The sequence below is a fragment of the Schistocerca serialis genome, chromosome 1, assembly GCF_023864345.2.
Source record: "Schistocerca serialis cubense isolate TAMUIC-IGC-003099 chromosome 1, iqSchSeri2.2, whole genome shotgun sequence".
Classification (NCBI taxonomy): domain Eukaryota; kingdom Metazoa; phylum Arthropoda; class Insecta; order Orthoptera; family Acrididae; genus Schistocerca; species Schistocerca serialis.
In genome coordinates, this window is record NC_064638.1 from 210,625,119 (window position 1) to 210,650,919 (window position 25,801).

At 44.7% G+C, this 25,801-nt stretch overlaps 1 protein-coding gene across 5 annotated transcripts in view; it reads left to right on the forward strand.

Moving 5' to 3' along the window:
• LOC126466082 (UDP-glycosyltransferase UGT5-like) overlaps positions 1–22,839 on the forward strand; it is a 171,620-nt gene extending 148,781 nt beyond the window's left edge. The window contains exons 7-8 of one of the 5 annotated variants that reach the window (XR_007585981.1): positions 2,696–3,301; positions 3,363–7,226. Coding sequence is in view for 4 of the 5 variants with exons in the window: in XM_050096357.1 (XP_049952314.1) it covers positions 22,574–22,832 (259 nt within the window). In the remaining variant the exon portion in view is untranslated. Of the gene's footprint in view, positions 1–2,685; positions 7,227–22,573 lie in introns of those variants that run through there. The other 4 variants (XM_050096357.1, XM_050096361.1, XM_050096359.1 and 1 more) reach the window with 4 other exon arrangements.
• The last annotated feature ends 2,962 nt before the right edge of the window (positions 22,840–25,801 follow it).

A 25,801-nucleotide genomic window follows, 5' to 3' on the forward strand; every position in this document is an offset into this window, starting at 1 on the left:
CACCACTGCTGTAGAACATTCCTATAGGTGCTCCACCGCCAGTCCCCCCCCCCCCCCTCCCTCCTCCACACACATACACACCACCCATCTTCGGGGTTCTCATCTTCATAAGGTGGATCTACCATTCGAGCTCTGTATGTTGGTCGATCACTATGAAGAGTCTGCACCAAATTCAGATGATACCTGCAGTTTGCAGCCGAATATTGTGCCCAACGGCATTTTCTGCAGTGTATGATGCTATTTACAATTTTGGAGCTATTTGTTACAATTTCACCGATTTTCTCCCAATATTGCAGAGACACACGTTAATGCGACATGAATATTTAAACAAATACACTGATATCCCAATAATTTAATGTTTAACAATTAGCTTAGAGCAACAAAGACACCCTTGCCATGTAGCAAGTCTATGTTTCAGTAAGGAATTCGCCCCTTTATTATTAGTGTGTTTAAAACAATGACGTCACTATCAACTCGTCTAAGAGTGACGCCATAAGATCACTGTGGACCTGTAAACATCAGCGGGAAATGCAAGTAGGAATATTCCTGTAGACACACACACACACACACACACACACACACACACACACACACACACACACACAATATCTTCTGTGCAGTATATTCCTATCGTGCCATCCAGTGCTGACTGAGGGCTTAACTTGTCTTAACTAGAACCACGACCGTTGTCGTCTTAAGGCCTGCCACTGCAGCTCGTGTCAAGCCTGTTGCTTGCTCCATACGCACATAAACACATTAAGGGCATTAAGAGGCTAGATCTCACACTGGTTTGATCGAAGGCTCAGCTCTCCCCCCTCCCAAACTTTGAGGTGCCAGAAACAATAATTGGGATTAAGGGACAAACTTCATGTTAGACGTGATGAAGAAATTGTGTCAACAACTGAAAATATTAAGAACGACCACTTCATCCACAATCAAATGGAAGTATAGAGGAGGTTGATCAGACGATTGGAAGGATGCTTAGTTGTTACGTTAATTCCCAAGCAGTTGCCAATGAAATAAAAAATTGTATATGTCGGATATTTATGTCGTCCATTCAAGGGTGCACCAGAAGCAATCCAAGTGGGAGTGTTAGTGATACCAAGGAAGGAAGCAAAAAAGTAGGAGTGGAAGAATGGGCAACAGGAAAAGGACGTCCATGTATCGTGTACTCTGTATACATTAAGGCCAAGAAGGTATCAGTACGTTTTGTGTTTCGTTATGATTCTTGTTTTTTCTGTTCCCTTCTTTTTGTGTGTTGCGTAGATTATTAAATTAATTTTGTGTTCGATCGTATATGTATGTTACGGTAAGGATTATCTTTAATTATTCGGTAAGAGGTGATGTTCAGAGGCTGCAGACTTCTGGGGGAGGGGGAGGGGGGGAATGTGTAATGGTCTTTGTTCTCAGGCTGCCTTTTGGAGACTCCGAGGGAAGAGGAATGCTAGTTTTGGCAGTGCTGCACCTCTTCGCCTAGGAAGAGTGGGGGCGCTGGAACATCCTCATCTGGACGGAGGAGTTTGTTTTTCAGGAAGAAGGAAGTGGTATTATCTGGTCACAAACGGTCGTTAAGTTTGGTATTCAGTGTATAGTAACTGTGGAACAAGATAAGGAGGTAGGAGAGGTATTTTCGAGTTTGCAACAGTTAGCAAGTAGTAATGGAGTATTCAGGAAGATGGAGGGAGAAGACTGAGCGTGTGGCTCGATCAGCGATATTCCCGCCGCCGGTATGGGTCATCTTTCCGGCGGTGTGCGCAGAGCGCGCGCTGGCGCCACCTACCGGGCCGATCGGGAGCGAGAGGAAAAGCTCACAAAGAGGGAGTTATTTTTGCTTTGGACGCCGAGCAGTAACGGCGTTTTGGGAGCTATGGCGGACAGCTAAGGTTCGGCGTCAGCCAGCAAGCAGGGCACGTCTAAATGGGGCTGTTACCCGGGTGACGGTGCCGTGGCAAATATCGTCGGCGTGGAAAGAGAGGTTACTGGAAAGCCGTGGGTGTTTTTTCCGCTTGCTTCATGTCTCATGGCATCGGGATCTGCGGCGGCTGGCAAGAGGGTAAGGGCCTTGCTTGTCCTGTAATTTGTGGGCGGAATACGGTTGACTATTTTCTGGGGCGGCCGACGCTGCTCCTACTAAGTCTGGCCTTCAATGTGTTGATTTTAATTGGTTTCATACGTAAAGTTTTAAGGTACGTGTGGTGTGATCATTAACAATTACGAGGGCCTGGAGTGCTGAGACATCCGTTGTACATCCCTAGTGTCAAGGTTTAACCACCATTGAAAGCGGTTTGCTGGCCCTTGTTTAAGCACCGCCTGGTTATTGTATTTATATCACACCACGAGTTGAGATTGTCAGTCGTGATTGATATATATAAAGATAAAATATTTCTCTGGATATATTTATCTCTAAATTGTAATAACATTACTGCTACGTTTCTGTTTGAACTAATAGTGTGTCTGACAGACACGTGTTTAATTTTGAAATCAGTAGTTTCCTAAATTCTTACCAGTTAATAGAGGCCAGATGTTATTGTGTGTTTAATAGCCTGAAACGGATTCTATTGATGGTGGTACTAGAATTCCTTCCATGACAGTAGATCGATATTGTAATTAATTTCATGTATTAATTTTACTGATTATGTGTTGTAATGAGTTATTGTGTTTCTAGTTATTTAAGGCATATGTCAGTCTGTTGTAGATACCCACTACGTTTGGGATTTTCCTGTGCCCATTCGTGACCGTTGCTGCTCCGGTCTGGGGTCCATGTCGAGCCTGTATTGGAAACAGCTAAAAGGCAGACGTCCGTTTTCTGAGCGTGGTTGTCGAATCTCACGAGCTTGTTTGCTCACATGAAATTTTATATTTTGTATGCTAAATTATGTGGTGCCTACCATTTAAGTAACCTGTTGTGTGCCATGGTATCTGATTGTTGCCTGAACTCGGAATTATTTTGGTAATAACAATCACTGTCGTACTGAAAGAATACATTAGTTAAATTTTAGTAAATTGTTCTTCAGCTTGATTACAATTTAGAGCATATAAAATTTAACTCATTTCAGTAAATGTGTAATAGGCCATTAGTGTCGCGTTTTTATGTATGTTTAAAACTGAAGTAATTTATTTTAACCCGAATGGTAATTTCTAAAGATGTGTGGTAGTTTTAAACATGTGATGGTTTTATTTGTCAAGTTCTCTTTTTTAAAGGTACCAAGTAAAATGTTCGGTGCAACTGTCGATGGTGATTGCCTGATATGTCCTACCACCCTACAGACTATTATGCTGATTTTGTGTCGTTGCGTAAAAGGTGGAATTACATGTTGTCTCGACACTTCAAAGACGAGAAGTTGCCCTTGGTTGCGTAAAAGGTGGAATTACATGTTGTCTCGACACTTCAAAGACGAGAAGTTGCCCTTGGCATATGCACGACTGAAGGAGCAGATGCAGAAAGTAGTGGGAGTAGCGCCACACGAGCCACAGATGGCAATAAAGGTAATGGATAGATCCTGGATGCAGGATACTCGAGACAATATGCGGGACAGCAGATATAAACGACATAAGCGAGCTGGATAGGACAAAAGAAGCTGGGACAGAATTGGCAGAAGGATACAGGGCGACTGTGGAATGGCAATCCACGCAGATTGTTGGTATGGAGAATGTTTCGTTGAGCAGTACATGCATGCTTTGAAAGGTAACTAAAAATGTAATGGGTTATTCCACAGCATCAGGTAAGACTCAGAACTGGGATCTAGGGGCATTTCAAGCAAGTATTAGATGCAGGAATAACTCTGACGAGACAGTTGCAGTCACTTGGAGATAGTATCTGGGATGCAAGAGGAGTTGACAAGCTTGCAGGAAGTCATTCGTCAGCCACTGTATGGGCAACTGTGTCCAGTCTTATCGTCACTCGAGCACTATCTGAAGAAGTTGAGAAAGTTGCGGAGAGAATTTTCGCTAGAAGTGCAGCTAGTAACAGAACCGCAGCCATAACCTGCCTTTCTATTACCGTTGGGAAACTGTGGAACTGAAAACAGATGGCCACTCTTGTATATGTCAGTGAAGGTACTAGTGACGAACAAGCACGCATCGATTGTGTTACGCAGCGCACACCTACGAGGTGCGGCTAGAAAAAAACCGGACTGATGCTGGAAAAAACATTTATTTACAATTATTTACAATTTCATGTTATCTCCTTCAATGTACTCTCCTCCTCGGTCTCTACACCGCTCCATACGAATTTTCCACTGTTCACAGCAATGCTGCAGATCATTTTCGGTAAGTCCATACATTACTTCCGTCGCTTTTTCTTTTACTGCTTCAACAGTCTCAAATCTAGTTCCTTTCAAAGCTGACTTGACTTTAGGGAAAAGAAAAAAGTCACAGGGGCTCAAATCAGGTGAGTAGGGTGGATGATCTAAGATGGGAATGTTGTGTTTTGCCAAAAACGTCTTCGCTGACAACGCACTGTGAGCTGGGGCATTGTCTTGGTGAAGGATCCATGACTTTTTTCTCCACAAATCGTTCCGTTTTCTCCGTACTCGCTCACGTAGGGTAGCCAGGACGCTAATGTAGTAATGCTGATTCACTGTTTGTCCCTCTGGTACCCAATCAATGTGCACAATCCCTTTGATGTCAAAAAAAACAATCATCATTGCCTTGAATTTCGATTTTGACATTCGTGCTTTTTTTTGTCGTGGAGAACCAGGAGTTTTCCAATGCATCGATTTTGTAAGAAGGTGGGATCACTTTCAATGTTTTCCAGTATGTCAGAACAAATCATTCTTCGGCGTTCCTTCTGTTCAATTGTGAGACACTTTGGAACCATTTTTGAACACACTTTGTTCATGTTGAAACTTTCATGAAGAATCTGCCTAACACTTTCCTTGTCAACTCCTGTTAACTCAGACGCTGCTCTGATTGTTAAACGGCGATCTTGTCGAACAAGTTTACCGATTTTTTCAATGTTTGCATCAGTTTTTGCTGACAATGGTCTGCCAGTGCGAGTGTCATCACTGGTGTCTTCGCGGCCATCTTTAAATCGTTTAAACCACTCAAACACTTGTGTTCGCGATAAACAATCATCGCCTTACACTTGTTGTAACATTACAAACGTTTCACTTGCAGATTTTCCTAGTTTGAAACAAAATTTGATGTTAACACGCTGTTCTTTCTGTACACTCAACATTTTCCGACGCACAGACAAAACGTCAACTACTTAAAACAGACGCCACGGGCAGACTGAGTGCAGGAGGCAGATGAAACTCGAGCAGTAGGCGGAGCGAGAGTCACGTGACAGGCCACGCGACTTTCAGCCTTATTGCATTCGTTTTATTGTTTCACCAGTACTAGTCCGGTTTTTTTCTAGCCACACCCCGTATCTGGTAAGGCTAGAAACAATGGATAAGTCTGTGCAAGAAAAACTGATCAAAGAACTGGGGATCGACATGTGGTAATGATTGAAGTGAGCTATTGCAATCCCAAAGCGGGGTGGTCATCATACGTACTGCTTGTCCTACTAAAGAGATCCATATGGAAGGAAGCACATGCATCATGCAGTTGTTCAAGGACAAAACCTGTCAATGCGGAAAGTAGGTAGCGGATCCAAAGCCATACTTATACCGCGTAGGTCGACGTTGGATGAACTCGGTGTACAATGACATAATAGTGGTGGCAAGCTGCTAGGAACAAGGGAAGCTCATGTGAGCAAGATGCTTGGAGTTAAGGGGCGGTGGCTTGTTAATTAATGAAACTATGTGTGACATTACGGGACCAACATTTCATTTACAAGCTACAAAGACAGTTACTATTTTAAATATAACAAAACCATAGCTGTAACGTCTTCGTGAGTCCTTACAGATGTTGCCTAAACATAACCTTACTTTATGAAATGACACCTGGGAACTAAGCCTAGTTAATGCACTAAGCCATATGATAATCGCACAGGAGGGGCAGATCATTGTGGAGCGACTAACGTGGCTCATTGAACAGTATCATGACGGCAGATGACAGATAACCATGACAATGAGTGTTGCAATTCCTAGCACCATAGTGACTTTCATTTTACTCTGGATAGCTTTTATTTACCTGAGACTATGAGCCGTTCAGGAACCCAATCTCTGGTATTCCATGTACTAGAGGACTTGACCTCCTGAGTGAGAGATGGAGCAAGGATTTGTCGAGCTTAAGGAAGAGGGAAAACAGCCATAAAATTTAGTGCAGTAAGTGTATAACGTTTAAATTTGCCAGGTTTGTATAATCTTGGGAGTGTTTACTTATTTTATAGACCAAGAGTGGAAAAAGTCACACTGGAGAACCAGCCCTGAGCAAGACCAAATGGGCCAGGTCTTCCCTTTGGAGGGGGGCACTATAGTGGCACCAGCCAGTTTTAGTGGTAGTTGTTAGAAAGCCACGGTGAAGCACTGCAGTAGCTACCTTGGGATGGAAAGCACAGTGTGGCCAAGAAGAGTCGTAATAACACATATGCAAATGACTGCAAAATCGGCTATCTGTGCTCAGTAAAACCTGCACTCTGTAGTGCTCACAGCTGGAGCAGACAGGGTGATGTCACCACACCATGGGAAGACCCTTATTGTGAGCTACTTGACTGAGAACCAGGTAGTAGTGCGACAAATGCGCCACAAGCCGTATAAAAAGATGTGAATTTTGAGGCAGATTCATTTAGAGTCCAGTAGCACCACCATGACGCCAGATCCATGCTGGACAACTGGGCACCGCCAGCTGTAGCCATGAGTTCAAGACTGGGTCAGGCCAACCGTCTCCTACCCTACGTCTCCTTGCAGAACTTAGTGTCACAGCGCCTCTGACCTGCCACCTGTGCTTGCCATTTCCAGGCTCCTGCCAGGGAGCAGAGTCGACACCCCCGGAGGTGTTGGCAGAATGCCACGTTCCATGCACGGCAGTCTCCACTCGCCTCCACGCTAGACGCGTGTGGGGCCCCAGTCGCCTGGTACGGCCATTCTGCAACGGAACGCTGTTGCATCAGAAGGAGGAGAGCGTCAGTGACGTCGAGGCCATGGTCTACTGCCAGGCTGCCAGCCGTTGCTCGGCCCGACATCAGCAACGCAGGCCGCCTACGCCTGCATCTCCTCACCAGGGTGAAGCCAGCCACCTGTGAGCCGATGCCGGCCAGTATCACTGGAGCTGAACGTGTCTGCCTGATATTGCTGGCGATGTGATTTGTATTTGGAGCTGAATAAAACATTTCTCTCGACCATCAGTGTGTTACTGGGTCCACCAACCCTTCAAAATGGTTCAAATGGCTCTGAGCACTATGGGACTCAACGGCTGAGGTCATTAGTCCCCTAGAACTTAGAACTAGTTAAACCTAACTAACCTAAGGACATCACAAACATCCATGCCCGAGGCAGGATTCGAACCTGCGACCGTAGCGGTCTTGCAGTTCCAGACTGCAGCGCCTTTAACCGCACGGCCACTTCGGCCGGCTCCAACCCTTCACTCCGCACACTCACCTCCTGGGCTCTTCACACTATTTTCAGTGATGAATCGCAGTTTTGGGCTACGCCGAATGACCATTGTCAGTGAGTATGGATGCTTCTGGGAAGAGGTCCCATTCTCACAATATTTTGGAGGGGCACAGTGATAATATTCGTGAAGCCATCAGATATAACCATCTGGTAGTGATTTAGAGAACTCTTATAGCACAACAGTATGTTGTGAACATCCTACATCCTCTTGTGTCAAGTCTCATGTAACAATATCGTGGCACCATTTATCAAGAGGAAAATGCTCATCCACACATTGCACATGCATCTATGAACTGCCTCTGTGATGTTGCGGTACTTCTAGGTGGGAACATCTTCAGGTCTGTCTGCAATAAAATATGTATGGGACGATGCTGGATGTCAACCCTATCCCAATGACAGGATTTCAAGGACCAGTTACAACAGTTTTGGGCCAGCGTGCCTCAGGAGAATATATAACGTCCGTATGACACCCTTCCCAACGAGAGTCAGCGAATATGAGGCCTATCAGAAAAGTATCCAACCTTTGCCCAGGAAAAAAAACTGGCTTACCCGGAGCGTTGGGCACCTAATCACCATCAAAGTAGTTCCCCTCGGAGTCCATACACTGCATCCAGCAGTTCTGCCGTAGTTGGAAGCGTGCCGAAAAAGCCTCTTTCGGAATATAGTTTAGCTCTGCTGTCATTGCTGCCATAATGTCCTCTCCTGTTTGAAATCGCGTTCCTTTCAATGGCTTCTTGAGTTTGGCGAACAGCCAGAAGTGTCAGGGGGCTATATCAGGAGAATAAGGCATCTGTTGAAGCACAGGAATGTGGTTCTACGCTACAAAGGTCTTCTGAATGGTTTTCACGTGGTTGCCGTCTCGCTTCTGGCAAAATTTGATGCAGTAGCGCTGCGCCAACCGTTCCATATTTTCCTTGCAATGGGTAAGCGACTCGAGCACTACACGCTACCTCACTGACTCACTAACTCTCCTAGTCAAGTTGTGCCACAAATTTCTCTTCTCCCCAATTCTGTTCAACACCTCCTCATTAGTGATCTACCAATCTAATCTTCATCAATCTTCTGTAGCACCACATTTCAAAAGCTTCTATTCTCCTCTTGTCCAAACTATTTATCGTCCACGTTTCATTCCACTCCATAAAAATACTTTCAGAAACGACTTCCTGACACTTAACTCTATACTCGATGTTAACAAATTTCTCTTCTTCAGAAACGCTTTGTTTGCCATTGCCAGTCTACATTTTATATCCTCTCTACTTCGACCATCATCAGTTATTTTGCTCCCCAAATAGCAAAACTCATTTACTACTTTAAGCGTCTCATTTCCTAATCTAATTCCCTCAGCATCACCCGATTTAATTAGACTACATTCAATTATCCTCATTTTGCTTTTGTTGATGTTCATCTTATATCCTCCTTTCAAGACACTATCCATTCCGTTCAACTGCTCTTCCAGGTCCTTTGCTGTCTCTGACAGACTTACAATGTCATCGGCGAACTTCGAAGTTATTATTTCTTCTCCATGGATTTTAATTCCTACTCCGATTTTTTTCTTTTGCTTCCTTTACTGCTTGCTGAGTATACAGATTGAGTAACATTGGGGATAGGCTACAACCCTGTCTTACTCCCTTCCCAACCGCTGCTTCCCTTTCATGTCCCTCGACTCTTATAACTGCCATCTGGTTTCTGTACAAATTGTAAATAGCCTTTCGCACTCTGTATTTTACCCCTGCCACCTTCAGAATTTGAAAGAGAGTATTCCAGTCAACACTGTCAAAAGCTTTCTCTAAGTCTACAAATGCTAGAAACGTAGGTTTGCCTTTCCTTAATCTATTTTCTAAGATAAGTCGTAAGGACAATATTGCCTCACGTGTTCCAACATTTCTACGGAATCAAAACTGATCTTCTCCGAGGGCAGCTTCTACCAATTTTTCCATTCGTCTGTAAAGGATTCGTGTTGGTATTATGCAGCCGTGGCTTATTAAGCTGATAGTTCGGTAATTTTCACACCTGTCAACACCTGCTTTCTTTGGGACTGGAATTATTATATTCTTCTTGAAGTCTGAGCGTATTTCGCCTGTCTCATATATCTTGCTCACCAGATTGTAGAGTTTTTCAGGGCTAGCTCTCCCAAGGCCATCAGTAGTTCTAATGGAATGTTGTCGACTCCCGGGGCCTTGTTTCGACTTAGGTCTTTCAGTGCTCTGTGAAACTCTTCACGCAGTATCATATCTCCCATTCTATCTTCATCTACATCCTCTTCCATTTCCATAATATTGTCTACAAGAACATCGCCTTTGTATAGACCCTCTATATACTCCTTCCACCTTTCTGCTTTCCCTTCATTGCTTAGAACTGGGTTTCCATCTGAGCTCTTGATATTCATGCAAGTTGTTCTCTTTTCTCCAAAGGTCTCTTTAATTTTCCTGTAGGCAATATCTATCTTGCCCCTAGTGATACACTCCTCCACATCCTTACATTTGTCCTCTAGCCATCCCTGCTTAGCCATTTTGCACTTCCTGTCGATCTCATTTTTGAGGCGTTTGTATTCCTTTTTGCCTGCGTCATTTACTGCATTTTTATATTTTCTCCTTTCATCAATTAAATTCAATATTTCTTCTGTTACCCTAGAATTTCTATTAGCACTCGTCTTTTTACTTACTTGAGCCTTCACTATTTCATCTCTCAGAGCTACCCATTCTTCTTCTATTGTATTTCTTTCCCCCATTCCTGTCAATGGTTCCGTAATGCTCTCCCTGACACTCTCTAAAACCTCTGGTGCTGTCAGTTTATCCAGGTCCCATCTCCTTAAATTCCCACATTTTTGCAGTTTCTTCAGTTTTAATCTACAGATCATAACCAACAGATTGTGGACAGAGTCCACATCTGTCCCTGGAAATGTCTTACAATTTAAAATCTGGTTCCTAAATCTCTGTCTTACCATTATATAATCTATCTGACACCTTCCAGTATCTAAAGGCTTCTTCTATGTATACAACCTTCTTTCATGATTCTTGAACCAAGTGTTAGCTATGATTAAGTTATGCTCTGTGCAAAATTCTACCAGGCGGCTTCCTCTTTCATTCCTTACCCACATTCCATATTCACCTACTACGTTTCCTTCTCTTCCTTTTCCTACTATCGAATTCCAGTCGCCCATGACTATTAAATTTTCGTCTCCCTTCACTATCTGAATAATTTCTTTTATATCATCACACATTTCATCAAACTATTCGTCATCTGCGGAGCTAGTTGGCGTATAAACTTGTACTACTGTAGTAGGCGTGGCCTCCGTGTCAATCTTGGCCGCAATAATGCGTTCACTGTGCTGTTTGTAGTAGCTTATCCGCATTCCTTTTCTTTATTCATTATTAAAGCTGCTCCTGCATTACCCCTATTTGATTTTGTATTTATAACCCTGTATTCACCTGACTAGAAGTCTTGTTTCTCCTGTCACTGAACTTCACTAATTCCCACTATATCTAACTTCAACATATCCATTTCCCTTTTTAAATTTTCTAATCTACCTGCCCGATTAAGGGATCTGACATTCCACACTCCGATCCGTAGAACGCCAGTTTTCTTTCTCCTGATAACGACGTCCTCTTGATAGTCCCCGCCTGGAGATCCGAATGGGAGACTACTTTACCTCCGGAATATTTTACCCAAGAGCACGCCATCATCATTTAACCATACAGTAAAGCTGCATGCCCTCGGGCAAAATTACGGCTGTAGTTTCCCCTTGCTTTCAGCCGTTCGCAGTACCAGCACAGCGAGGCCGTTTTGGTTAGTGTTACAAGGCCAGATCAGTCAATCATCCAGACTGTTGCCCCTACAACTGCTGAAAAGGCTGCTGCCCCTCTTCAGGAACCACACGTTTGTCTGGCCTCTCAACAGATACCCCTCCGTTGTGGTTGCACCTGCGGTACGGCTATCTGTATCGCTGAGGCACGCAAGCCTCCCCACCAACGACAAGGTCCGTGGCTCATGGGGGGGGGGGGGGGGGTTTCAAGCATTTTATGGAAAAATAAGAATTGCGATATATTGAAGATTGTGGTTTATTTTCAGTGTAAATAATGTAAAATTTGAAAAAATTGTCCGCACTGGGTTCCATCCCACGACCCTTTGATTAGTATTCTGTACTCTTTCCGTTGCGCCAACCGCTGTCGGGAATCAACACTAACATAAATGTCTCGTGCCTCGCTCGACACCCGCCAGGAAATTTATGTAACTGGCTGAGCACCTATAAAATTTCCCTTTTTTTTACATTTTACATTTCCCTATGCTTTTTTAACTCTTTTATGGGTTTGCATATGTTTTAATCCCATGTGCAGGACCTTCCACCATTTTTCAGTTGTCTCCAGGAATCTGAAGTAGAGTGCTTGTGTGGTTCAACGTGAGTGAGGTGGGAGTGAGTGAATGATAGCTGATAACCTTGCCGTTGAGCGCCCACTCACAAACACACACAGACACACGCACACACACACACACACACACACACACACACACACACACGCACACACACACACACACGCACGCACACACACGCGCGCACACACACACACACACACACACACACACACACACACACACACACACACACACACACGCACGCACGCACGCACCAGAAATTGATGATGATGATGATGACGAGCAGATGCGGTCCCCTTACCTTACAAGATTCGGGTTTCATGTCACGTCGGCTGTATGCCCATCATAGACGGAGCGATAGTGCATGTTGGAAAACGACGAAACATACCTTCCTCGACTTTTTTCGAAGGAATCAGCCTGCCATTCGCTTTCAGCGCTTCAGGGATAGCATGGGAAATTAAAAAGTGCAAGACTTAGCACAGGTTTGATATCGGCTCGTCCCGATATGAGCCCAGAGGCTTAACCACTTAAATAATTTGGCTTCAAAGGCTGAATTAATTATTATAATAATTGTTTAATAATATACAAGCATATGACATACAAATGTCTCGCGTGTTTAACGCCCTTGCTGAAATCTAAAAATTATGTAACTTCTCTGCTCAAAAAAGGTATATGGAACAAAATAAAAATTAATACTTGCTATAAGCGAGCTCGATGTTATCAAGTGAGTCGTAGAAACGTGATGAACTTCCTTTTTGTATCTGACAGAACATGTGACAGTTTCTGCGGTAGATGATAACTTGTGAAAATTATTATTGCTTTTTGATATAGGGCGATCACACAATCTTCTCAAGTTATCGCACCCGTCTGCGAAACAGTCGTATGCATATTTCATGCAGGTTCCGCTGCATTAAATAACACCCGTACCCATCGGCTGCTCTCTTTCGGCGACAGCGTTCCAGAACTCTCAGGTGGGTATACAGCTGCGCCTCCATATTCTGGTAAAGGCAAATCTAAAGTAATTATTCGATTTCTATATACCATCCCTTCGAAAAAAATTGAAGAACTGCTATGCTGCAGTACTGATCATTTTATACGTCGTAATAATTTCAATGAGAGTTATTAGTGGACAAGAATATAGCGTCTGCTCCCAATTTTTCAAGTTAATGCGTAGCGCAGGTCTCATAAGATTTTTGTGTATTTATTTGTGTATTTATTTGTCATTTGTGTTCTGTCGCTGTGTAAGGCACTAGTAACGTACACCGCAGCCAATGACTATCGAATTCAATACACTCACACAATGCGTTTCAAACCCTGATACTCTAACCTTATCGTTAGTCATCTACAATTTCTGGTTCGATGTTTTAACTTACGAAATATATCAAAGAAAAACCATCACTGCTTAGTGTTTCTGGTCGCAGCACTACGATAACGCTGCTGTAGCAACTGAAGGCATTCAATACAAAACATGATGGTATAATCACAACATACGATGACACAAAGTGTACGGTAGCCACCCTCTTGGAGCGGGTAAGGATAGAAAATTATATATATTGCGAGGTGCCGGGGCTAGTAGTGTATTTAACACTAAATTTTTCTAGAATCTTCATATGGAAATGATGCTCTAACCCCCCCCCCCCCCCCCCCGCCTTTTATAACTCCGACTTTTGCTGTTGCACATGGATTAAGAATAAACGAACTGACTGTAATCGACCCTTCAAGTGGAGAAGAAAAGAGTTTGGCACCTGCAATAATTTAATTTGATAGAAATAAATTTGATAAAGGAAAGATTCATTAACGTAGCGATAAATGAAAGGGTTGCTCTACCGGTCTACAGAATGAAAGTTCTGTCCAAAATAACAATTTGATTTATTATGACTAAACTCAAAATAATAAAAAAACACATGAAACATTTCAATACGTCAAATTGGATACTCAAATAAATGCTGTGAAGGTGAAGTTGTCCATAAACTAGCTTGTGACATTTATGACCAAGTGGCATGAGGAGCCAATTCCTTGCAACTCAAATTTTAAGAGAAACACCCAGCCAACCCAACATTAACTGCTGCTACGAAGTGAGAACTCAGACAATCAACACCTAAGACAGAACCACGTTAGAAAAGATGGGAACAGGCGCGCTCTGCCGAGCTCTGATTATCACATAGCAAAATTCTCTAATCTGCCGGTGCTGCGGACATACATTACCAAGCTGTCTTCTTAACTGCAAGGACACGATCTGGCGTACTGGAGGCGATGGCTGGTTGCTTCGACGTCCCATTGTGGTGATGATAATGTCGCGAGTATAGCCAAAAACAAATTATCCTGGTATGGTCGTTCCAGACTAAAGACTCTCTAGCAACACAAATGCGCCTCTGAGGAAGACGAATAAGGCTCGCCACACAATCACTGGCGGTACAGTGATTGATTTTAACAAGGGAAGTCACACAGTAGCTCCGGTACAGTCAACTTTAGCCAAAACTGCTCAAGACGGACAACCTAGGTTGTTTGTACGCAGAACACTCGAAGTCGAAACTTCAGCAATTTCGTCAAACAGTTACAATTAAATGGAAGTATATTAGACAGCCAACGGAAGGCAGGCTGTCCAGAGCGGTGGTGGCCGTGGTTAAACGTGCCAATCAGCAACTCGAAAACCGGTGGACAATTCCACTCTATAGGCGGAGCACTACTATTCCACAAATGGAGATACCTGGCGCCAGTTTCTCCGCCGATTTTGCTATTCACGGAGCTATCTTCTGGGCAAGCCAATCATAGTTATGACTTTGCAGAAAACGCGGGAATTTGCCCGCCAAGACTGCCTGGGAACCCAAGTCATTCCCACGCCTCACTGGTAGCTCGTCAGAAAGTGTTTTCACTAAGTTTCTGCGAAGTAACGGAATTTCTAACACCAGCCGCTCCTTCAGTCCCCTGTGGGCGTGTCGCCCCCGCTCTTATGACAATGTCGGCGTCTGGACAGCATCCACTCGACTCCCTCACACCCGTTGGCATAACCCTTTCAAGATCAGCAGAACCCGCCTGTCACCGGACCACCCGGGTGTGAGTGGGAAGTCCGCTTATGAAGGAATGGCAACTTTTCACTGCATGCAATTAGAGAGGAAAATATTCATATCTTCTGAGTTCTCAATACTAGCGTTGTAATGACCACACTTGGCTATACTTCCCCAAATCAAATTACTCAGAGTAAGATGTAAATATGAGAGGGAGCAAGTCACTGTGTGCATCATAAAAGCATGCCACCTCTCAATATATATATATTATTGACAGCATCCATTCCTTTATTTCGAGTTGAGATACTGTGTAGGCATTCACAGCCCAGTCACGGCTTCAGCACGTGCTGCTGACCTATTGTCATTCAGACGGTAAGGACTACTGATCATGGGACACTTTAGGTGGACTTTGTTTGCAGTCCCAGGCCAATAGGGGTGTGAGGGAGAGTGAAGTGGTGCACCGGACGTGGACAGCCAGGGGACGGAGCTTTGCTTTGCTATCCTGCTTGCTATCCCTGACCCCCTAACATAGTCCTCTTCCACATTTCCATGCCATCTCCAGTACTCTGGTTGTAGTGGCCACTGTTCCAAGCAACTGAGTGCCTCTCCAGATACCTCAGTTGCACCCTTTTTATCAGCCCGCCCAGCTAGCCGCGCGGTCTAACGTGCTGCTTCCCGAGTGGGCAGGTGTGCCATGGACTGGCACGAATCCGCCCGGCGATGTCCGGTGTGCCGGCCAGCCTGTAGATGGCTTTTAAGGCGGTTTTCCATCAGCCTCAGGGAATGCGGGCTGGTTCCCCTTCTCCGCCTCAATTACACTATGTCAGCGATTGCTGTACAAACACTGTCTTCACGTATGCAAACACCATAATTACTCAACCACGCAAACATTTGGGGTCACAATCGTCTGGTATGAGACGCTCCCGGGTGGGGGGGGTTGTCCACTGGGGGCCGAACCGTACAATAACTCTGGGTTCAGTGTGCGGTGGCTGTGGGGTGGGTGGACTGCTGTGGCCTGTTGTGGGGTTGTGAACCACTGAGGGCTACGGCGGGACGAAGCATCTCCGTCGTTTCTAGGTCCCCGGTTCAATACTCAATACACACCCTTTTTATCGTTAATAAACCATTCGGTGTTCTTTTTCGAATCTGATATTTCATTATTTCAAGAAACCCAACTGATTCGGATGACCAATTCTAATCCACTGTTGCTGTCCTGTACGGAAGAAAACAAGCACATTAAAAAAGTTTAAGATACCTTTAACTTGAATATTTAGTTCATTTCACTTATGCAAGGTGATTCAGCTGCTCCTAGCGATGTCGTTTTATACAAACCATGATTCTATATCTGGCCTTCAAACACCAGACGCGAGACTTTTATATTCTCCCGTTCGCTACTCGCAAATTAATAGTCTACATCTACATCTACATGGATACTCTGCAAATCACATTTAAGTGCCTGGCAGAGGGTTCATCGAACCACCTTCACAATTCTCTATTATTCCAATCTCGTACAGCGCGCTGAAAGAATGAACACCTATATCTTTCCGTACGAGCTCTGTTTCCCTTATTTTATCGTGGTGATCGTTCCGCCCTATGTAGGTCGGTGTCAACAAAATATTTTCGCGTTCGGAGGAGAAAGTTGGTGATTGGAAGTTCGTGAGAAGATTCCGTCGCAACGAAAAACGCCTTTCTTTTATTGATTTCCAGTCAGAATCCTGTATCATTTCTCTGACACTCCTCCAATATTTCGCGATGATGCAAAACGTGCTGCCTTTCTTTGAACTTTTTCGATGTACTCAGTCAGTCTTACCTGGTAAGGATCCCACACCGCGCAGCAGTATTCTAAAAGAGGACGAACGTTTTCGAGTTATTCAAGAAAAATTTACAAAAGTACCTTCAAACGCTCCTCTACCGCTACCTCATCCCTAACCAGTCAGGATTTCTAGAATGTTGTTCGTGGCACTTCCTCCTACCACCGTACAAAAATTTCCGACAGCACGAACTATTCCCGATATTCGACCCTTCTTGGCCTCTATTCATTGTGCTATTATGCCAGTAGCATTGTCGTCTATTTCTTTAATATTACTAATACAAACGTATCCTTTAGAATAGTGAAGCGAAGACGTAAACGTTATGCTGAAAGTAATTACGTTGACAATTCGATCCGAACTCAAAATCATACAAGCACAGCAGTTAGATAGTCAGAAAACCTGACGAACAGCTGTTTATTTGATGCTGTTAAAATTCACAAATGTGTTTGGCAAAATTTGCATCAACGCCAGTTTTACAACTGGAAGGTGCTCGACTAAGTCGGTGGCTTAATAATAGTCAGTGAAGACCAAAAAAGGTCGAAAGTGGGAAACGATTCGTGCAAGCCATAAAATTTTGCACAGTGGCAGGAGGGAGGGCCACAAACAACACACTAGAAATTATGACCGGTGGGAATGGGAATTGGTGGTCACTTTTGTAAGTTTTTCTTAAATAACTAGAAAACCAAGCATTAGGATAAACGGTAGAAACTCTCCTCGCATGCGGAGGGGCATTATCTTGCTGAAATGTAAATCAGGATGGCTTCCAATGAACGGCAACAAAACATTACGTAGAATATCGACGACGTACTGCTGTGGTGACTGGGCTTCGAATGATAACCAAAGTGCTATGAAAAGAAACGGTACCCCAGTACATCTCTCCTGGAATGTCATTGCCTGGAGGTGAACTGTCTCCAGTTACGAGGCCCGCTTCGTACTAAGCCCGAAAACCAGCGAAGACGCTTCTGGAGACACCCCAGACAGCTGTGGGATACCAGTCTGACACACCGAGCGAGGTGGCGCCGTGGTTAGCACACTGGGCTCGCATTCGGGAGGACGACGGTTCAATTCCGTGTAAGGCCATCCTGATTTAGGTTTTCCGTGATGTCCCTAGACCTCTCCAGGCAAATTCCGGGATGGTTCCTTTGAAAGGGCAAGGCCGACGTCCTTCCCTGTCCTTCCCTAATCCCATGAGACCGATGACCTCGCTGTCTGGTCTGCTCCCCCAAAACAACCCAACCCCAATCCCAACTCAACCAGTCTGACTGCGCCTGCTGTATGGCCAGCTGGCCAGGAGTGATGGTGTAGGGTGCCATTTCCTTCCATTGCAAGCCATCTTGTGTCGGTTTCCGTTCCTTTTTTTTTTTTAGAGTTTATCTTAACACTTATCGAAATTGAAGTTGAGATTCTGAATCTTCAGCAGCATCTTTTGAAAAAGGGTACAATTTTGTAATGTTTTTCTGTTTTTAGGCTCTTCTTACCTCATAGTACTCGTTTTATGTATGCTTATATACGAGAAACAACATCGCCGAGAATCTCTTACATGAATTCCAATCTTTTTCTGGCCTAAAGTCTCCCTTTGACGGACCTTACAGGTTTACTTATATTTGGCTGACTGAACAGATGCCTGTTCCTCTCTTTTCCTGGTAAGGTTTCGTAACAGATTTCTTTCCTTTCTATTCTGTCTCATTTATTAATTTAGTTATTTTCTTGTTTATTTGACTTTTAACATCGTTCTAAGGCGTCACAGATTTTTTTTTTGTTTATACATGCGGCTTGATTTCATTTCTATACAATCTTGTACCTATATCTATTATTCTAGAAAATTTCTCTCTCTTCTGCCTTAATATTTGCTACCAACAATGTCCTCCTATTCAAGAAACTTTCGTCACTAGCACCAGTTCTTTCCAAAATTTATTTTAATAAACAGTATTTTATAATTTTGTTTACCGCTGTCAGACTGGACTAGCACTTGGATGCGTGACCATCCGGTCTGCCGAGCGCTGTTGGGAAGCGGGGAGCACTCAGCCCTTAAGAGACAAACCGAGGAGCTACTTGATTGAAAAGTAGCGGCTCCGGTCTCGTATACTGATATACGGCCGGGAAAGCAATGTGCTGACCACATGCCCCTCCCTCTATATCCGCATCCAGTGACCTCTGTGGGCTGAGTATGACACGGCGGCCGGTCGGTACCGTTGGGCCTTAATGGCCTGTTCGGGCGAACTCCTCATTAGCGCAATCATTACTCTTTTGTACTGCTCTCGCCCAGTTTTTTAAAAAGTAACTGCCGGCCGGAGTGGCCAAGCGGTTCTAGGCGCTACAGTCTGGAGCCGTGCGACCGCTACGGTCGCAGGTTTGAATCCTGCCTCGGGCATAGATGTTGGTGATTTCCTTAGGTTAGTTAGGTTTAAGTAGTTCTAAGTTCTAGGGGACTGATGACCGGAGAAGTTAAGTCCCATAGTGCTCAGAGCCATTTGAACCATTTTTTTTTAAGTAGCTAATCTCCATTCTACCACTTATCGTTTTCGTCTTTGCTTTCTGTATCTTTCATTCCAGTTCACTGCTACATTGACTTTCTGTACTATTCAGAAATTGTTATAGATTTTCAAAAACTATAAAAAAACAAGACAAGAGGTTAGCATATAACATTTCGTTAACTTTAGCGTTACAAAGACGGAGCAGGACTTCTGTTTGCCGTCGCCTTATTTAAGGAACCATCTCAGCATTCGTCTCACGTGACTTAGCGAAACAAAGGACAATCTAAATTAAGATGACAGGAAGGGCTGCGCTCCTGGTTGACACGAATACGAGATAATTGTTGTATGCACTCCAATAACGATCGCGGTTAAGACATTGTGTCGAGACTTGGGCTCTGAGTCCGATGACCATTTTCTCGACGTGATGTTAAGCCCTAAGATACCTACATTCCTTCTACATCTACATCTACATCCATACTCCGCATGCCACCTGACGGTGTGTGGCGGAGGGTACCCTGAGTACCTCTATCGGTTCTCCCTTCTATTCCAGTCTCGTATTGTTCGTGGAAAGAAGGATTGTCGGTATGCTTCTGTGTGGGCTCTAATCTGTCTGATTTTATCCTCATGGTCTCTTCGCGAGATATACGTAGGAGGGAGCAATATACTGCTTGACTCTTCGGTGAAGGTATGTTCTCGAAATTTTAACAAAAGCCCGTACCGAGCTACTGAGCGTCTCTCCTGCAGAGTCTTCCACTGGAGTTTATCTATCATCTCCGTAACGCTTTCGCAATTACTAAATGATACTGTAACGAAGCGCGCTGCTCTCCGTTGAATCTTCTCTCTCTCTTCTATCAACCCTATCTGGTACGGATCCCACACTGTTGAGCAGTATTCAAGCAGTGGGCGAACAAGCGTACTGTAACCTACTTCCTTTGTTTTCGGATTGCATTTCCTTAGGATTCTTCCAATGAATCTCAGTCTGGCATCTGCTTTACCGACGATCAACTTTATTTACTGCAATACCTCGCTCGTTCGAGAAAAAAAAATTCAGATTTTGAATTAACTGTGCTTGTCTCTACCCTGAAAGGCAATGGATAATATCCTTCACACTAGTTTAGGTGAGCCCAATATGTCCTGGATTTGTGGAGAAGTCTAGATCTACATCTGTACCTACATCTACATCTATACTCCACAAACAACCGTACGGTGCATGGCACAGGGTATCCTGAACTACTATTAACCGTTTCCTTTCCTGTTCCACTCGCAAATAGGGCGAAGGAAAAACGACTGTCTGTATACCTCCATAAGAGCTGTAATTTCACGTATCCTATCTTCGTGCTCCTTACGCGAAATGTATGTTGGTGGCAGTGGCATCGCTCTGCAGTCAGATTCAAATGCCAATTCTCTAAATTTTCTCAACAGTGTTCCTCGAAAACAACGTCACCTTCCCTCCAGGGATTCTCATTTGAGTTCCCGAAGCATCTCTGTAGCACTTGCGTGTTATTAGAACCTACCAGTAACAAATATAGCAGCCCGCCTATTAATTGTTGCGATACCTTCCTTTGATCCGATCTGGTGCGGATCCAAAGACTCGAGCAGGTCGCACTAGCGTCCTATATGTGGTCTCCTTTACAGATGAACCACATATTCCTAAGTCATAACAAAAAGTGCTTTATCTCATCGATCGAGGAGGTAAGTCACTGGACTCGTATTCAATTATACGTCGGTCGTACAGATTAGATTTCGTGATTTTCTTAAGTCGCTTAACGGAAACGCCAATATAGGTTTCCTTCTCCAATCTGATCTCGCGCTCCGTTTCTAATGACATCGCCATCGACTCGATGTTAAACGCTATCTCTTTCCTTTCTTCCCTCTTTTTTTTTTTTGTCGTACCTCAGACGTTGTATGACTCAAAATTTTGAAAACCACAGCCCTCAGTCTCGAACACAATTAATTTGTAACCTAGGTTTCGGTGTCACAAGGGACACCTTCTTCGGACAAAATTAAAACTAAATGTTACAGCATAACGTACCAAAAAGTACGAAAGCTTCGGTCATACCTGACAGCGTCAGATAGTCAAAATTAAAATAAAATGCAACAGAAGTGCAAGCCACTAGGGGCTGCCATATGTCCTCTGCTACAGTCAACACAAAACTGAAACATCATGTGACTTGTGCGTCACGGCAACTTCAAGACAATACCGCCATTGGTGGCTAATTCGTAAAACAATCTATTTTGTAAACATCTCTCGTAACTGCAGAGAGGGAAATAAACAAACACCCGAAAGGTGTACATGAAGTAATTACAATAGCGGGATACTACATGATATAAAATACAACTAATGAATGACTGACTGTAGTACAAAACTTCCAGAATAAATGCATAAAGAAGACATGTACGAAATAATCCATTAAATTACATTGCTGCTTACTATAACAGATATGTTATAAAACCAAAAAAGTTTTTTTTTAATTTGCGTATATGAGCCGTAAAAAGTAGAAAGAAAAGGTATCTCTGAATCCGCAAGAAGTAGTTGGTACATCAGAATGTTAGATCTCGTCAAGCAGCGGCTTTATATCATTGAAATAACTTCTTCCGCGCAACTGGACCTACTCGTTGAGAAAAAGTCCGTCATTCGAAAGTAAATGTTTGAAAATTTCCAGCTCCTCCAAAATATCAAGTTTATGCCCTTTTTTTTCAATATGCAAAATTTCCAACTTCTCAACCCCTTTAGGAGAGTGCCCTGTGATTAACAGGTGATTGGCAAAAGAAGAAGTAGGGGTACACGAATCGTTTTCCCCCAGAAAATGTTCTTTAGAGCGAATTGAAAAGGCACGTCCTGTTTGACCAATATAATAGGCACCGCAAGTGTCACGTGAAATCTTGTAGACGCCAGAATTCTGCAGAGGGCTAGTAGTTGACTTTAAATTATGGATGACATTTTTTCTCAAGTTGTTATTTGTAGACAAGGCAAAATTACATTTGTATTTAATTGGAAGCAACCTTTGAATCTGGTATGACTGAGGGCTGTGTTTTTCAAAATTTTGTATTAGCCGGCCGCGGTGGCCGAGCGGTTCTAAGCGCTTCAGTCCGGAACCGCGCGACTGCTACGGTCGCAGGTTCGAATCCTGCCTCGGGCATGGATGTGTGTGATGTCCTTAGGTTAGTTAGCTTTAATTAGTTCTATGTTCTAGGGGACTGATGACCTCAGATGTTAAGTCCCATAGTGCTCAGAGCCATTTGAACCATTTGTATTATACAACAGTCGCTGATTGACAGCCATGTTAAAAACCTTAACATTGTATGATTGGCTCGTCCATGGTAACTTAATCCCACGATATGACTATTCACTTTTTGTTTACTAGACTAGCCACTTTTTGATTACTGTAAGTCAAATGTATTCTGTGTTACAGACTTGAACGGTCTCCATTGTGGGGAAGAATATCTCGAAACCATGAACAGACGTGGTCTGCTACGAACTGCTGCTCTATATCACGCCGTCTACAGGATTATCGGCCTCACCCCCTTTACAGTGGACGCTACAGATTGCTGTCTGCGGCGATCACCTTGCACTGTAGCGTACGCCGCAATCGTTCTTGTCCTGTGTTTGGCTGCATCAGTAAATGTGGTACACTTCTTGACCGTCGGTCAAGAGCACATTTCTGCCCTTAGGTTCCTGTGGCTAACAGGGACAGCGATAGCAGCTTGTCTGATGGCCGTTGTACCTGTAGCTACAGATCTCCTCGTTAATACCAGCAGATACCAGAGAATACTCAGCCTGTTGTCTTACCGAGACACTGAAATTTTGGAATTAAAGCACACGTCTAATAAACGCTTGACATTTGGCTGCAAACCTCTATACGTAACTTCGTTTGTTCCCTTTCTGTGCATTGTAGTGCGGAATGTATTGCAGAAAAGAGGTCTTTACATTACAGCTTCTATGTTTCTTATGCAAGGTGTCATGCTGGCTGCAGTCTCAAAGTACATTATACTAGTTATGCTGGTGACGAATGACCTGCGATGCCTGGAGGGGACGCTGAGGGCAGTGAAGCGGCCGCTCCCAGGCGCGGCTCACTTCCGCGCTCTGCGCAGAGTCTACAGGGCGGTGTGCGGCGCCTCCCAAGAGGTGCTGGCGGCCCACGAGTGCTTCCTGGCGGTGTTCACAGGCACGCTGCTCGTCTCCACGTCGTGGCACACCGTCTGCTTCCTGCTGTGCTCTGGCCACCAGCTGCAGCAGGTCGTTTTCCTCGTGTGGCACACATCGCTGTTGCTCTCGGTGTTGGTGTCTTCACACGCGCTCTACGAGGCGCAGGCGTCGATCGCCGCCACGGTGTGCAGGCGTCTGCAAGACGTCCGCACCGCCAGCACGGATGCAAAGGAGCTTCGCCACTTCTTGTTACTGGTACGGAGTCTCCGTCCGGCGCACCGCATCTTCGGAGTGATCCCTCTGGACTTAAGGCTGGTAGCCGCCTTCCTGTCAACGTACACAACATACACAGTTATTCTAATGACTTTTTAACATTGTTTCAGTTTCACCAACTGTACTGTTACGGCCCAGAGAAGAAACAGTGAAGTACTTTGACCACAGTATAGTCTACAAACGTATGGCCCCAGAGTTAGAGGCATAAATAAAACCTTCTTGTATTTCAAGCCACATCAAGAATTAAAGAGCTCTACGAAATTAAAACCGAATTTTTTTCTTTACTGGTTGTTACTTTCCCCCTGTCTCCTCTACTCCCCCGACCTATATACACTCCTGGAAATTGAAATAAGAACACCGTGAATTCATTGTCCCAGGAAGGGGAAACTTTATTGACACATACCTGGGGTCAGATACATCACATGATCACACTGACAGAACCACAGGCACATAGACACAGGCAACAGAGCATGCACAATGTCGGCACTAGTACAGTGTATATCCACCTTTCGCAGCAATGCAGGCTGCTATTCTCCCATGGAGACGATCGTAGAGATGCTGGATGTAGTCCTGTGGAACGGCTTGCCATGCCATTTCCACCTGGCGCCTCAGTTGGACCAGCGTTCGTGCTGGACGTGCAGACCGCGTGAGACGACGCTTCATCCAGTCCCAAACATACTCAATGGGGGACAGATCCGGAGATCTTGCTGGCCAGGGTAGTTGACTTACACCTTCTAGAGCACGTTGGGTGGCACGGGATACATGCGGACGTGCATTGTCCTGTTGGAACAGCAAGTTCCCTTGCCAGTCTAGGAATGGTAGAACGATGGGTTCGATGACGGTTTGGATGTACCGTGCACTATTCAGTGTCCCCTCGACGATCACCAGTGGTGTACGGCCAGTGTAGGAGATCGCTCCCCACACCATGATGTCGGGTGTTGGCCCTGTGTGCACGGCGCCAAACACGCATAAGACCATGATTGGCACCAAGGCAGAAGCGACTCTCATCGCTGAAGACGACACGTCTCCATTCGTCCCTCCATTCACGCCTGTCGCGACACCACTGGAGGCGGGCTGCACGATGTTGGGGCGTGAGCGGAAGACAGCCTAACGGTGTGCGGGACCGTAGCCCAGCTTCATGGAGACGGTTGCGAATGGTCCTCGCCGATACCCCAGGAGCAACAGTGTCCCTAATTTGCTGGGAAGTGGCGGTGCGGTCCCCTATGGCACTGCGTAGGATCCTACGGTCTTGGCGTGCATCCGTGCGTCGCTGCGGTCCGGTCCCAGGTCGAAGGGCACGTGCACCTTCCGCCGACCACTGGCGACAACATCGATGTACTGTGGAGACCTCACGCCCCACGTGTTGAGCAATTCGGCGGTACGTCCACCCGGCCTCCCGCATGCCCACTATACGCCCTCGCTCAAAGTCCGTCAACTGCACATACGGTTCACGTCCACGGTGTCGCGGCATGCTACCAGTGTTAAAGACTGCGATGGAGCTCCGTATGCCACGGCAAACTGGCTGACACTGACGGCGGCGGTGCACAAATGCTGCGCAGCTAGCGCCATTCGACGGCCAACACCGCGGTTCCTGGTGTGTCCGCTGTGCCGTGCGTGTGATCATTGCTTGTACAGCCCTCTCGCAGTGTCAGGAGCAAGTATGGTGGGTCTGACACACCGTTGTCAATGTGTTCTTTTTTCCATTTCCAGGAGTGTATTTTTTGTGGGATCTGAAATTTAAAAACCTCTCTCACACCGGCCTGATTTAGCTTCACTGATCAGGATAGTAAAAAACATGCGTATATTAAGGGAATTTTCATTCACAAAGCACGCTTATCACATTCACACAGTTCAATACTGTTCTATCCTGATTAAATTGAGCTTAATTTAAATTCCATAATGCAGTGAAGCAATTTCGAAGTCTCGGTGCGACGAAAATTGTCAGTCGATCTCCTGAAAACATTTGTAATCATTGTTAATTTTCGGTGATCACATGGGGAAGACCGGAGATCTGTTGGTAAGACCGTGTTAGCCCATTTATTGAAAGTAATAAACCGGATATCTTGAGCGTACAAAACGGCAGGTTCGTCCAGTGTAAATCAGACGTTCCCCACTGATCCCGTGCAAAACAGCGTAGTAAGCAGACACTGTAAGTAATAATCAGTTAAATAATATGCGAACACACTTACTTTAGTTTAGTTCTTGAATTAAATTCCTTCTC